The 14,383-nt window shown below is 40.4% G+C and overlaps 1 protein-coding gene across 8 annotated transcripts in view; it reads right to left on the bottom strand.

Annotated features, from left to right (window-relative positions):
- Window positions 1–3,457: 3,457 nt before the first annotated feature.
- The window catches only part of Tia1 (TIA1 cytotoxic granule associated RNA binding protein), a 32,150-nt gene continuing 21,224 nt past the window's right edge, over window positions 3,458–14,383 (bottom strand). For all 8 annotated transcript variants that reach the window (XM_021227756.2, XM_021227757.2, XM_013114216.3 and 5 more), the window contains 7 exons: window positions 14,264–14,339; window positions 13,425–13,533; window positions 12,940–13,035; window positions 12,744–12,828; window positions 9,965–10,088; window positions 8,950–9,101; window positions 3,458–5,985 (listed from right to left, as the gene is read on the bottom strand). In XM_021227756.2, the coding sequence (XP_021083415.1) occupies window positions 5,859–5,985; window positions 8,950–9,101; window positions 9,965–10,088; window positions 12,744–12,828; window positions 12,940–13,035; window positions 13,425–13,533; window positions 14,264–14,339 (769 nt within the window). In that variant the 3' untranslated portion in view covers window positions 3,458–5,858. The remainder of the gene's footprint in view (window positions 5,986–8,949; window positions 9,102–9,964; window positions 10,089–12,743; window positions 12,829–12,939; window positions 13,036–13,424; window positions 13,534–14,263; window positions 14,340–14,383) is intronic.

Here is a 14,383-nt window from a genome sequence, read left to right as displayed (position 1 = left end):
CACAGAAATAGAAGGTAAAGAGAAGCACTGTACAAAGACACACTAATAACAGTGTGGCAGCAGCAGAGCAACACCTGCCCCACGAGCACCTGCCGCAAGGGCTGGGGTGCCGCACAGGCCTTGTTCAGCATTCACAGGGTGCCTTTGCTCCTCAGGACTGCATAAACCAGGGAACAGTGGCACATACCTCTCATCCCAGAAAATGGGGTGTGGAGGCAGGAGGATCAAAAAATACTGTCTACAAAGCAAGTTTGAGACCAGCCTGGGATACATGAGACTCTGTCTCAAACAAAACCAATCTCTACCAAATTAAAAACAGATTCTAGAAGACTCCAGTTAGGGACATCTAAGTCTAGAACACTACCTGAATGCAGATTTGGGTTTATCCTGTAACTAAACTCTGCTTCACATAATTCACCCATCTGTTTAATTATGCTGTGAAATTCAGAAAGGTGCAAACGACTTGTTTTAAGTTCATTTTTTCATTATTTTTAAAATTTTGTGCATATATATATATATATATATATATATATATATATATATATATCAGTGGTTCTCAACTCTCCTAATGATTCAACCCTTTATTAGTTTCTCATGTGGTGACCCCTAACCATAAAATTATGGTTGTTGCTTTATAACTGTAATTTTGATGTAATGTAAATATCTGATATGCAACCCCCAAGGGGGTTCAAGAACCACTTGTATGTGCACCTGAATGAAGTGCCTGTGGAGGCCAGAAGAGGCCCAGGTCCTCTAGCTAGAACTTCCCAAAGTGGGTGCTGACAACCAAACCTGGTCCTCTCAAGAGCAAGTGCTCTTAACCACCGAGTCTCCTCTCCAGGTGTTAATCCCACTGATCAAGAATAAGACCACGACCACAGTTCGAAGCCAGATTTGAAGCAAGCTTTATGACCAGGTGGATGGGCTCTGGCCAGGCCCATACCCAGGTTCCCAGGAAATGGCCCAGACCAAGGATGGCAAGGACGTAAGAAGGAAAACCCATAAGTCACTGCATTTCCCATCAGGTCCAATTAGGGACAATTGTACCTTCAGACAACATCCAATCACAGGCGAGCACATATCCTGATCTGTTTTCTGCCCGTTAACCTCTGGCCCACATGTGATCAAGCACATCTGGTGCGGATAGGTCAGACAAATTTGTTTATGGAGAGTGAAAACATAAATAGTAGCCTCCAGTATTTCAGGAATTATCTGCCCTTGGGCAAGGGGCTTGCAGATCAGAGGCATTTTTTGTTTCATGGATCTCTTAGGCATAGTAATTAGAATTTAAAATGTAACTGGCTCTCACACAGCCCAAGTCCCTTCTTTTTGGTTACAACCAAAGCCTAGCCTTTAATGGCTGAGCCATCTCTCCAGCCCCAAGTCCCTTCTTTTTAAACTCTTATTGTACTGTAACCAACCAGGTGAGAAAATACCGCACTGATGGAGTTCAGAACTGTGGGTGTCTCTCAAAGGCATCTTGAGTTGCGAGGTGGTAGCACACACCTTTAATCCAGGCAGAGGCAGGTCAATCTGTGAGTTCCATGACAGCCAAGGCTACACAGACTACATAGAAAAACCCTGTCTTGAAAAAAACAACAAAAAAGAGGACGTTGGAGTCTCTGAAACTGGAGTTACAGAAGGTAGAAAGCTACCATTAGGAATTGAACCAAGGTTCCCTGGAAGAGCAGCCAGTGTTCTTAACCACTGAGTCATTTCTAGCCCCTAACACACATTTCTTTTTAGGAAAAAAAAATGTAACTCCCCCCCACACGTACTCACATAATTTAAAAATAACAAAAATAAAGCTTAACAAAAACGGAATAACAGTCTAATTATATGTGTGTCCTTGTGCAGATGCCATGGAGGCCAGATCTAGAACTCGTGGCCATTTTCCTGCCTCAAATTCCTAAATGCTGGGATTACAGGCATATATTACCATGCCTTACTAAAAAGCGGGCCTCTTTTACCATAGAGTCACATGACTAAGGTCTCAAAGTAAAGGGAGAAAATCCTGCTCAGCTGCAATACCTTCATTTCATTAAGACTGAAAACTCAAGGTTTTGGAGGATGCTGGCCAAACCTTAACTATATCAGTCAGACTACAGTGACTGGAAAAAAAATGAAATAGCTCTCTGTGGCAGTTTCAATGAGAATGGTTCAGTTGGTGGACTGTTTAGGAAGAATTAGGTGTTGCCTTGTTGAAGGTATGACCCTGAGGGTTGGCTTTTAAGGTTCAAAAGCCCATGCCAGGTCCTGTCTTCTTTCTGTCTTCCTTCCCCTCTCAGATATTGCTCAGCACCATGCCTGCCTGTCACCACACTCTTCACCATGATGATAATGAACTTAACCCTATGTAAGCAAGCCCCAATTAAAAATTTTCTGGTATAAGTTGGTCTGGTCATGGTGTTTCCTCACAGCAATAAAACAGTAACCAAGACAGGCCTTAATCCTAGCACTCATAAGTAGTGAAACCGACTCAAAACAAAATGAACAAGCAAAAAAATAGAAAAGAGGGGCTGGAAAGAAAGCTCAGTGGTTAAGGGCATGTACTGTTCTTTCATAGTTCAGTTCCTAGCACCAATGTCAGGCAGCTCACAACTACCAGCTCCAGGATTTCAACACCCTCTCTTCTGGCATCCATGGGCCCCTGCACTCACAAGCACAGATGCAAACATATATGATGCATATTAAAAAGAAAAAACAGCCGGGTGGTGGTGGTGGTGGCGGCGGCAGCAGTAGTGCACGCCTTTAATCCCAACACAGAGGTAGGCGGATCTCTGTGAGTTTGAGACCAGCCTGGTCTACAAGAGCTAGCTAGCTCCAGGACAGCCTCCAAAGCCACAGAGAAACTCTGCCTTGAAAAAACAAAGAAAATAAATAAATAAATAAATAAATAAATAAATATGTAAGTAAGTAAATAAAAGAAAACCAGTGGGTTGTGGTGGTGCATGCTGGGAGGATTTGCTGAAGGAGGCAGAGACAGGAGGATCACGAGTTTAAGGCCAGCCTGGGCTACACATTCCCAAAGCCACAGAGAAACCCTGTCTCGAAAAACAACAAAAAAGAGAAAAACCAACAGGTTTAAATGCTTATTTATATCTGTGGTCATGGGGGTGGGGGCTCACACATGTGGAGGTAAGAGGACAACTTGTTGAGAGTTAGTTCTCTACTTCCACTAAGTGTGTTCCAAGGATCAAACTCGGGCCAGCAGGCTTGGTGACAGTCACCTTTACCTGCTGAGCCAGGTCACCAGACCAATAAGTGATAGTTTTTTAGATTTTTAGAAATCATCACACATTTGAAAGATTTACTTTTTAAAATTTTCTATGCACACGTTTTGGCTTCTGGGATACAGTGAAAGAACTCCCATGAAACACCTGATTGAGTGTTAATAATAACCTGCACAAGGAAAAAAATCTCACACACAATAATCACTGCAAAAAGATCCCACAGGTCATAGAAAACATAAAGGAATTTTAATATCCAAACAGTCAGGATAAAGAATACTGGCTCCAGGACCCACTGAGAGTCACTCAGGTTCTTTACAGTACCAGAGAATAAAATCTGAATGCATATTGCAAAGAACTTCACTTTAAAAACCTTAATTTCCTTACCTGATACTTACACCAAGAGGAAGTTTTTTAGGTTGAAAACGATTTAAATGATTGAACATTGAAATTTAAACCAACACCATCTATGTTCCTGAAAATGTCAGTCTTTCAACAGGAACACGTCACTACCACAACATGAATTTTAAAATCTGTGCAATAAGAACATGCTGCTAGTAAGTCTCAGTACTGAGTCAAAAGAAGAAACTACACTTTTGCACAAAATAAATTACTTGTGACTAAATGATCCTGCAATCTGAGTTGCAAAGGAAGTAAAATTCTTTAATAGAGAAAAATTCTGAGGGTGCTAAAATAAAAACAAAAGTCAGAAGAAAAGAAATAAGATAGCTAAAAAAGAATTAGCCAAAATAGCTTCCTGATGTGTGGTTTTTAAATTTTTTTTATTTCATTTAAGCTGCTTTTATTGCCTGTCCTGATCTGTAGAAGTTTACAAAGAAATAAAATTTCCAAGTATTTTAAAAAATTTATTCATCTTCCATAAAGCAAATTTCAATGTATTAGTACTTAAAAATACACAGTGACTTAATGAAACATCAGCACAACTGCATAGAACTGAGCTCCAGAGAAGCACACATTTCAAGCTATCTTCCTGGGCTCTGTTTTTACAAGAGGACTGGCTTAGAAAACAGGTTAGAGTCATGTGCTCCTACCTGGAAGATACAGGCCAGGAAATGCTTCCAATTCCACAGGCCTAAGTAATATGCTGGGAGCTCTCTGCGGGTCTCAAAACCCACAATTCACAGGGGCTCCTTTCTCTCTGATGTCAAGGAGGAGGTTGTGGTCATCACTGAAACCAAACCAAACCAAGAGACTCTGAAATGTATTAGAAATCCCAAGGCAAGAACAATGCCATCAAAGAGCAAACCTCAAAAATAATAATGTGGAAGCTCCATGAGATCAGGTACCAAAGAACCAAAGTCTTGCCTATGTTGAGGAGCCTCTTCCTTGATGGCTATTTAAAGAGGTAGAATTTTAAGGGTTTGTTTGTTTGTTTGTTTGTTCATATTTTGGCCACTGAATATTTAAAAAAGTTTTGCCCAGCTGGTCCTACAGGCTAATTTTGGAGTTCTTAATGAATCCCAAGCCTGACAGAGGAATATTCTACAGTTTCACAGCTATCATTTGTACATAATGAAGTGGATTTACTCTTTCAAGTAAATATAACTAGAAAACAAATTAATATATTCCTTTACATACAACTTTGTGTCTCAAAATTCTTGAAAACAAGAACAGATGAGCTTGTATCAAAGACTACCAAAGTGTGTATGTGATATTCACATGCAAACGTAAAACCCGTCTCACGCCAACTCTTCATGACACCTTTAGGAAAGGAATGACATACAAAGGTTGCTAACTTCAAAATATTACTTGTGGAAATCTCTCAGAAAATAACACGTGTAAACATAGATGCTGATACATGAAGCTGATGTGGGTGAGGACTTAGCACGCTGCAGAGTCTCCTTAGTCACAAGTTGTTTTTATAGTTCTTGGTAGATGGCAAAGTTTATCACAGAAGATAAAAATCCCTTTAAACAAATCCAACAGGGAATCCTTGAGGCACCTTCTCATATAAAAACAAGATGAATGCAATTATCAGTCCATCTGAGAAAAGTTTTCAGTCTAAGTGAACATCATTTTTTTCATTTAACAATATTTTACAGAATTTTCATAAGGCAGGACAAGTTTGTGAAAAATGTAGATACAAAATGATATAAACTAATAATTTACATTTAAAAATTCAAAAGGGGTAACAGTGGAGATGGCATAGGTCATGTAATGCCTACTCTTTAAAACTAACACAGAATTGTGCATATGCTGAAAGTTATAAAGAACTTCTAGACTTTGCACAAGTTTGGCTTCTCTTTTTACATCTATATTACATATTTTAAATCATACCAGGAATGCAAACTAAACTGCACGCTACTTTAGTGGAAAAAAGTTCAACATTGTGCAATTTTCTGCCTCTTAATTTTTAAAAAGCGGCAGCAATCCCTGCATTTGTCTTTAAAACAAGGATCTGAGAAACTTTATCAAAAAGATAATGAAGGCAAAAATTGGCAGACATCCACCATTTTGTTCCTTTTTAAAACAATGTGGATGAAAGTAATTTCATGATTAAAAAAATGAATCTTTTAAATAAATACATTGTTATCTGGCATTTGTACTGACTGATTCCTACCCTCCCTGTAGCAGTCAAGCCACTGGCTTCCATTCTGTAGTCTGTTTTCACTGAGTTTCATACCCTGCCACTCGATACCCAGCAGGCTGATTAGGAAGCATGCTGCCATTCTGCCCTTGAGGTGGCGGCACACTGTAATTGGGTCCCATCCAGGGTGCAGAAGACTGGGTCTGACTGTTAGAAAAGTGAGAGAAGCAGAGGGGAGGGAAATCCATTGTTAAAACAATGTCAGGCCAGGAGTGAGTAACACATACAGAGGAGCATACCTTTTCTTAATCCAAATATGAGAAAAACCGTTAAGTCAGGAAAAACAAACAAAAGTATTTTCTCTTAAAAATAAGCATCCCCAGATGGATGGTGGTCTTTAATCCCAGCAATCAGAATGCAGAGACAGGTGAATCTCTGTGAGTTCCAGGGTAGCCTACTCTACAAACAAGTTCCAAAATACTCTCCAAAGCTACAGAGAAACGCTGTCTTGAAAACCAGAAAATTAAAAAAAAAAAATCCCATACATATATGTGTGTGTGTATGCATTTTAATTTTTTTTTTAATTACAGCTAAGAAAACAGTTTTAAGCTGGGTAGTTAATCCCAGCTCTGGAGAAGCAGAGACAGGTGGATCTCTATGAATTTGAGGTCAGCCTGGTCTACATAGTGGTTTCAGAACAGCCAGGGCCACACAGTGAAACAAACAGGGATGGAGAGATGGCTCAGAGGTTAAGAGTACTAACTGCTCTTCCAGGGGTCCTGAGTTCAATTCCCAGCAACCATATGGTAGTTCACAACCACCTATAATTCAATCTGGTGTCCTCTTTTGGCATGTAGGCAGTATACTGTATATGTAATAAATAAATAAATCTTAAAAAACAAACAAAAAAATCCTTGATACCAAGTATAGGGAGAACAAACATCTACAATACTCAAGGAAAACTATAAAGCAGCTTAGGTCTTATCTTTACTGTTTTTGTTTTTTAAGATTTATTTTTATGTGTTTGACTTTTTGCCTGCATGTATGAATGTGCACAGCATGCCTAGGACCTACTAAGGCTGAAAAAGGGTGTTGGATCTCTTGGACTGGAATTGTAGATGGCTGTGCTGTCATGTAGGTGCTGAGAACCCGGTCATCTGTGGAAACAACAAGTGATCTTAACTGCTCAGCCATCTTCCTAGATCCACTACAGAATATTTCCAATCTGACAATTTCAGACAGAGTATATCTTTTTTTCTTTTTCTTTGAAAAAAGGACTGTTGTCTGAGCTAGCATGGCACTTGCTATGTAGATCAGGCTAGCCTCCAAATTATAGAGATCTACCAGCTTCTGCCTCCTGAGTGCTGGGATTAAAGATATGTGCCACCTCACCTGCCTTACAGTATATCTTGATATACTGTACTTACAACCCCAGTTTGTTCTTTAGAAATGTAAATAAAATGGCATCATCTGGGGTATGACATAACAGTGTATGAACAAATCTTTGACACACACACAATGCACATCAAATCACTTGTACTGCTCCTTCACTTTATCTGCTCTTAGGGAAGGCCAGGGCCATGTGGGGATGACCAGGTCTGCACTGGCCAACAACAGAAATACCAGAGGCTGGAGTGATGCCAGAGTTCCACATCATCACAGGATCAACTTTGACAAATTTGATCAACATATGTGCGACATTGGTTAGTTACCTTGGGAATGAAGAACCAAACCATTTTACAAATGCCCTTGATAGCCGGGCGTTGGTGGCGCACGCCTTTAATCCCAGCACTCGTGAGGCAGAGGCAGGCGGATTTCTGTGAGTTCGAGGCCAGCCTGGTCTACAAAGTGAGTTCCAGGACAGCCTCCAAAGCCACAGAGAAACCCTGTCTCGAAAAAAAAAACAACAACAACAAATGCCCTTGATAAACTGTGAAACCTGTTTAGTGGGCAGACACAAGTAACACTAGCAAAAACACTGAAGCTAATAGCCTACATGGTGCAATTGAGGGACCATAGAGTTTGGGTCCCTCAAGAAAAGTTCCTAGAGCAGCCTTTCATCTCAGAGGCCAAATTCTTTGGCAGAGGAGCAGACACACAGAGAGAAGGGGTACTTTTCACAGCTGGAACCCATATAAAGGAAAGAGACCTTTTCCATGGGTGAATAATCTATATCTCATGGATGCAAGAGTTGGCTCACGAGTTAAGAGCAATTGTTGCTCTTGTAGAAGACCCAAATTCAATTTCCAGTACCCATATGGTGGCTTACAATCATCCATTCCAAGTGATTCAATGCCTTCTTTTGACCACTGCAGGCACCACAAACATATAGGTAGGCAAGAGACTCACAGACATAAAGTACATCTTTAAAACATGTATTGAAGAATAGGTAAGAGCTGGGAGTTGGTGGTGCTCACCTTTAATCCCAGCACTTGGGAGGCAGAGGCAAGAGGATCTCTGAGTGCAAGGCCAGCCTGGTCTACAGAGTGAGAGTTCCAGGACAGCCTCCAAAGCTACACAGAAAAAGAAACCCTGTCTCAAAAGACAAAGCAAAAACAAAACAAAACAAGGACAGGTAAAGAAGCTGCAGAGATGTCTTAGTGGTCCTGGGTTCAATTCCCAGCACCTACATGGCCACCTCAGTTCCAGGGGATTCAACACACTCACAGAGACACACATGCAGGCAAAATACTAATGTGCATAAAACAAAAATAAATAAAATTGAAAAAAGAATAGATAAGGAGCTACAGTCATGTAGCTATCAAGTACTTTTCACTAGAAAGTAGATTTAATTTGAGTGTATTGTTCAAACACTGTAACTGGGAGATAGAAGCATGAGGAGTAAGAGTTCAAGGTCACCCTCAGTTTTATATTAAGTTCAAGGCCAGTGTGGGCTTCCTAAGATCTTGCCTCAGAAAACAAAACAAAGGGACTGGTAAGATGAGTCAAGTGCTTGTCACTAAGCTGGAACCTGAGCTTGAACACCACAACTCATGTGGTAGAAGGAAAGAACCCCCACAAGTTTTCTCCTGGCCACCATGAATACAAAGCGGTATGTGTGTCACACAAATAAATAAAATACAATAAAAGGGGTCCACATGATCTATTCAACACTTGGTTTCTTTCTGATGTTTTCCAAGGTTAAGAAAGGCAAAGAGCAAATGTACTTACTTGAATGCCTGCTGGCTCCACGGCTGGCCATACATTCCATAGGCAGGTACTTGCCAACCATTAGGCACATACTGACCAATCTGTTGTGCATTTCCATACCACTGGCCCCACTGGCCATATGTTGGTGGTGGATATCCAATTTGATTTTGCTGCTATCAAGTAAAATTACAAGATAATTTAGTATTACTTGAAGTTCTTTCTATATACACTTTTAATATACCACACAGCCAAAGCACAGGGCCATCACCACAACTGAAATAATAGGTCAGGCCTGGGAGAATGTAACTCAGTGATAGAATGAGTGCTTTCTGAATCTATGTGAGGCCTGGATTCAACCCCAGCATCATCATCATCTCACAAGCGCACACACCCACCCCACTGAAAAAAGTGCCATTATACTGAAACTATTTGGTGATCTAAATGGCAGTCTTGCAAAGGCTCAGGCAAAAGACTAATGATCAACATTGACCTTGATGCTCATAACTGTACATGTTGTTTCGTCTAGATTGAGAACCTAAGAAGTCTATACATGTAATTTAGGGTTTTTCTTACTGGCACCTCTATGCTCCATTTACAATTCCCTCATAGAAGTCTCTGTGGGGTTAAGTTTGGACCACTGGAAGTTGCATAGAAAAAGAAAAAGCAGCAATACTAAAGTCTACATATACCTATAGCTTTACTTTTTGTTCAGTTGGGTCAAGCATGCTTGTGAGTTCTCCAAATCATTGTGAATAAATCTACCAAGTATTAAGAAAAGATTTAATACCCTGTTAGGTTTGGCGGAGCATTTTAAAATCCACTGTGTGAGCATGAGTCAACTGAGGCGGTTACACTCATCATGTCACCACTGCAATCCATGACACACCACTCCGGAACTATAATACACGTAGGAAGAGCCCTTATGTACTATGAAGTGAGCTAGAAACTCGTTAACAAGGATTATCAACAAGCTTCATTTTAAAGCAACCTCATTACTAGCCCAGCAAATCCATCCCAAAGTCAAGGACCCTCTCACCTGTTGCACAGGATTTATCATATCAAGAGTCTCTTTGCCCCAATAGCATTTCACCACATGCCCTTCAATGGTAGTACCATTAACAGAGACAATCGCATGCGCTGCACTTTCATGGGAACTGAACCTATTGGAAACAATATTAAGAATCACCAATATAAGTTCTCTAAGTATTTATGAACACAAACGTTTTTTAAAAATCATGAAAAATAATTTTGATTACCATTTGGGGGAAAAAAGCAAAATAAGCATGAAAAAAAAATAGAGGATTCTGAACTGATCCCTACCTACCCACCAAAATATTGGGACTTTTCTTTTGCTATCTTTTTTTTTTGTTTTGTTTTAAATATATGCACTTTAAAAATTACTTATAAGTCTGGCGTTGGTGGCGCATGCCTTTAATCCCAGCACTCGGGAGGCAGAGGCAGGCACATCTCTGTGAGTTCCAGGCCAGCCTGGTCTACAAAGACTAAGTTCCAGGACAGTCTCCAAAACAATACAGAGAAACCCTGTCTCGAAAAACCAAAATAAATAAATACCTAAAAATAAAAAAATTAGCCGGGCGTTGGTGGCACACGCCTTTAATCCCAGCACTTGGGAGGCAGAGGCAGGTGGATCTCTGTGAGTTCGAGACGAGCCTGGACTACCAAGCAAGTTCCAGGACAGTCTCCAAAGCCACAGAGAAACCCTGTCTCGAAAAACCAAAAAAAAAAAAAAAAAAAACTTATTATGTATACAGTGTTCTGCCTGTGTATATGCCTACATGCCAGAAGAGGTCACTAGATCTCATTACAGATGGTTGTGAGCCACCATGTGGTTGCTGGGAATTGAACTCAGGACCTTTGGAAGAACAGCCAGTGCTCTTAACCTCTGAGCCATCTCTCCAGCTCCACTCACTATTTTCTTTTTAAAGATCTTAAAGCTGTAGAGATTTAGCCTAGCGGGGTGGCACATGCCTTTAATGCCAGCACTCAGGAGGCAGAGGCATGTGGATGTCTGTGAGTTTGAGACTAGCCTGGTCTACAAAGATCAAGTTCCAGGACAGCCTCCAAAGCCACAGAGAAACCAAAAGAAAAGAAAAAAAGCTGTGGAAATCTTCAACCTCTCAAGTGCTATGGCTATAGATATGCACCACCATGCCTGTCATAGGGAATTTGTTTTAATGGAGGTCATCTTGTGTTGGACAGAGGGAGTTACAAAAATATATAATTTATCAAAAAACCAAAACATATATAATACACACACACACACACACACACACACACACACACACACACACACACCATTAAGTAGCCTTTAATCCCAGCACTTGGAAGGTGAGGCAGTTGGAGCTCTGAGTTTGAGGCCAGCCAGAGCAGTACAGTTGAAAGACTTCAATACACCCCCCCCCTTTTTGAGACTCCGAAGGTTGCCTCAGTGGAAAATTCCCCAAGGTCTCTTCCCCTAGGCAGGGAACAAGGTCGAATTAAAAAGAACATCTGGTCCAGAGTGCTGATGCAGGACACCGGCAGGCTGTTAAGATAAGTTTAATCTTGACCTTGTGGTTTCTCCAGGAAGGATGAGTTATGCCCGTGCTTCTTACAATATCCCTATTGCTTGCCCAGATCTGCACCTGCAGTGGCTCCGCTTTTTACAATACCCCTATTGCTTTGCTTGCCAAAATTATGTACATAAAAAGAAAACTGTCCTAAAGCCCGGGGCTCTCAGCTAGCTAAGGCTGCTGGAGTGCCCGCAGACGCCTGTGTAAACAATAAACCTCTTGCAGTTTGCATCCAACTGTCTGGTTATTGAGCTCGGGACGTCACGAGGCATTCAGCCTGACAACTTCAGGTCTTTCACAGTAAGACCTTGTCAATTAAAAAAAAAAAAAAGAAGAGGGGGCTCGAGAGATGGCTCAGTGGTTAAGAGCACTGACTATTCTTCCAGAGGTCTTCAGTTCAATTCCTGGAAACCACATGGTGGCTTACAACTACCTTGAATGAGGTCTGGTGCCCTCTGCTGGCATGCAGGCAAAAGACTGAATACACAATAAATAAATAAACTTAAAAAAAATAAATAAATAAATGAGCACACACAGCTATATGCTAAAGATGTTTCTCTCTCAGGTTTCATTTCAAGGGAATGCACTTGAGCTTAAGCAATCAAGGCAAGACAAATTCAAAAAGAATTTTTTCCCCTTTGGTTTTTCAAGATAGTGTTTCTCTGTAGCTTTGGAGCCTACCCTAGAACTTGCTCCAGACCAGACTAGCTTCGAACTCACAAAGATTCTCCTGCCTCTACCTCCCAAGTGCTATGATTAAAGGCCTGTGCTACCACCGTCCTGCAAAGCCAAGACAAATTCTTTTTTTTTTTTAAAGATTTATTTATTATATATACAGTGTTCTGCCTGCATGACAGAAGAGGGCACCAGATCTCATTACAGATGGTTGTGAGCTACCAGGTTGTTGCTGGGAATTGAACTCAGGACCTCTGGAAGAACAGCCAGTGCTTTTAACCTCTGAGCCATCTCTCCAGCCCCCAAATTCTTTTTTTTTTTTAAAGTTTATTTTATGTATCTGCATGTATATCTGCATGTCAGAAGAAGGTATCAGATTCCACTATAGATGGTTGTGAGCCACCATGTGGTTGTTGGGAATTGAACTCAGGACCTCTGGAAGAGCAGCTGATGCTCTTAACCACTGAGTCTTCTCTACAGCCCCCAAGACAAATTCTTAAGAAATCACAATATTAAATGCTCAAAATTATTTCTTAAGAAAATAACATAGAAAGAAACTACCCCTACCGAACAAATGAATATCCTTTATCTGGGAAGACTCGAATTTCCATTATTTGTCCAAATGGAGAAAAAGTCTGACGCATTAATTGTTCTGTTAGAAAACAAAAACAAACAACAAAAGAAGAGTTTACACTATTAAAAACATATAAATATGAAGCTTTACAAAGTTTAAGCTAGTTTCAAGAAGGCAAACTCCCCATACCTGTCAGTCCGGACGTCACACCTCCACAGTACACAGTGCAGTTGCTGGGGCTAGACTGACTTACAACCTCATCATATGACAGTTGTTTGGTATTCACTGGGAAGAGAGAACATTTTCTATCGTCAAATCATTACACAGATTTGGAAGGATTAACTCATTAACTACCCTACTATAATGGCAGTTTCCCTCAGTCAAAATGTCTATAACACATATTGTATAGTGTTTTACTAAACATTTAGTTTAGGATTAAGCCTCCCCCAAGAATGCATAAGCATTATTCCATGTGCTCTATTCAGCAGGAGACTTGACATTAGAGCTAATTATTTAAAATCACAAAAATGAAAACTAAGTACATTTTGAACAGTAGTCTTGATCTGCTTCTCATCTATTTCTGCAATAAGTCTCCAGGAACAGCTCTAACATTTAAAATCTAGTGTATTTTCTCTCCACAATTCCACATTGCTTCTCTTCTCCAATGCACCTACACTCATATGTACTCTTTGGAGCTGGAGGCTTTCGGGTTGCCCAGTTAGTTCTGATTTGTCTTCCACCAAGCCACTGGCCACCCATCTGCTGAATGGCATTTTCCGCATCCTGTTCCGCACATTAGAGACAATAAAGAAGCTGCAATTAGTTGATATTACAAATAACTTATAGCAATAAAGACCATGTGATGCTTTTTGCAGATTTTAAAAAATGAAAATGAGCCAGGCAGCGGTGGTGCACACCTTTAATCCCAGCACTTAGGAGGCAGAGGCAGGCAGATCTCAGTGAGTTCGAGACCAGCCCGTCTACAAAGTGAGTTCCAGGACAGCCAGGACCGTTACACAGAGAAACCCTGCCTGAAAAAACCATAAAAATAAATAAATAAACAAATAGCTGAATAAATAAATAATGAAAGTGCCTTATGAATCACAATAACCAAAAGCTTTTCAAAACTGCAACACTGTCTTTATCCACTTCCTGGATAATGAATTTGGGAAATGCAAAACAGGGGTAAGGATACATAGGCACAGCAGCAGTATACGTCTCTCAGTCTTTGGGATAACAGAGCAATTACAAATCATCAAAGTACCTTGACAAAATATTTTGGGCTTGTTTTTTTGGTTGTAAGCATTTTTAGTTTGCTTTGCTTGAAGCAATCAGTATTTTGCATGTATCAAGTGCTAAATGACTAAATAACCAAACAGAATAACAGAGACTGTTTTCTAGTAAAGATGCTAATTATCAATGAACTAGATAGACAGTAGACAAAAGGATTAAAACAACCTAAATATTTTCATCCTTCTCTAAGCACTGTGCATGCACTTCTGATTCTGCTCACCCATTTGTTGAAAAAGGAGACAAAGCCATATCCCTTAGACTTCCCCGTAGCCATGTCTTTTACCACACGGGCATCTCTGAAACAGAAGCCACCAGAAATTCAGTTTTGTAAACTGCCCTT

The sequence above is a fragment of the Mesocricetus auratus genome, unplaced genomic scaffold (genome assembly GCF_017639785.1).
Source record: "Mesocricetus auratus isolate SY011 unplaced genomic scaffold, BCM_Maur_2.0 Super-Scaffold_100676, whole genome shotgun sequence".
Taxonomy (NCBI): Eukaryota; Metazoa; Chordata; class Mammalia; order Rodentia; family Cricetidae; genus Mesocricetus; species Mesocricetus auratus.
Note: the sequence above shows the minus strand (reverse complement) of the source record. Positions and strands in the feature narration are given on the sequence as shown.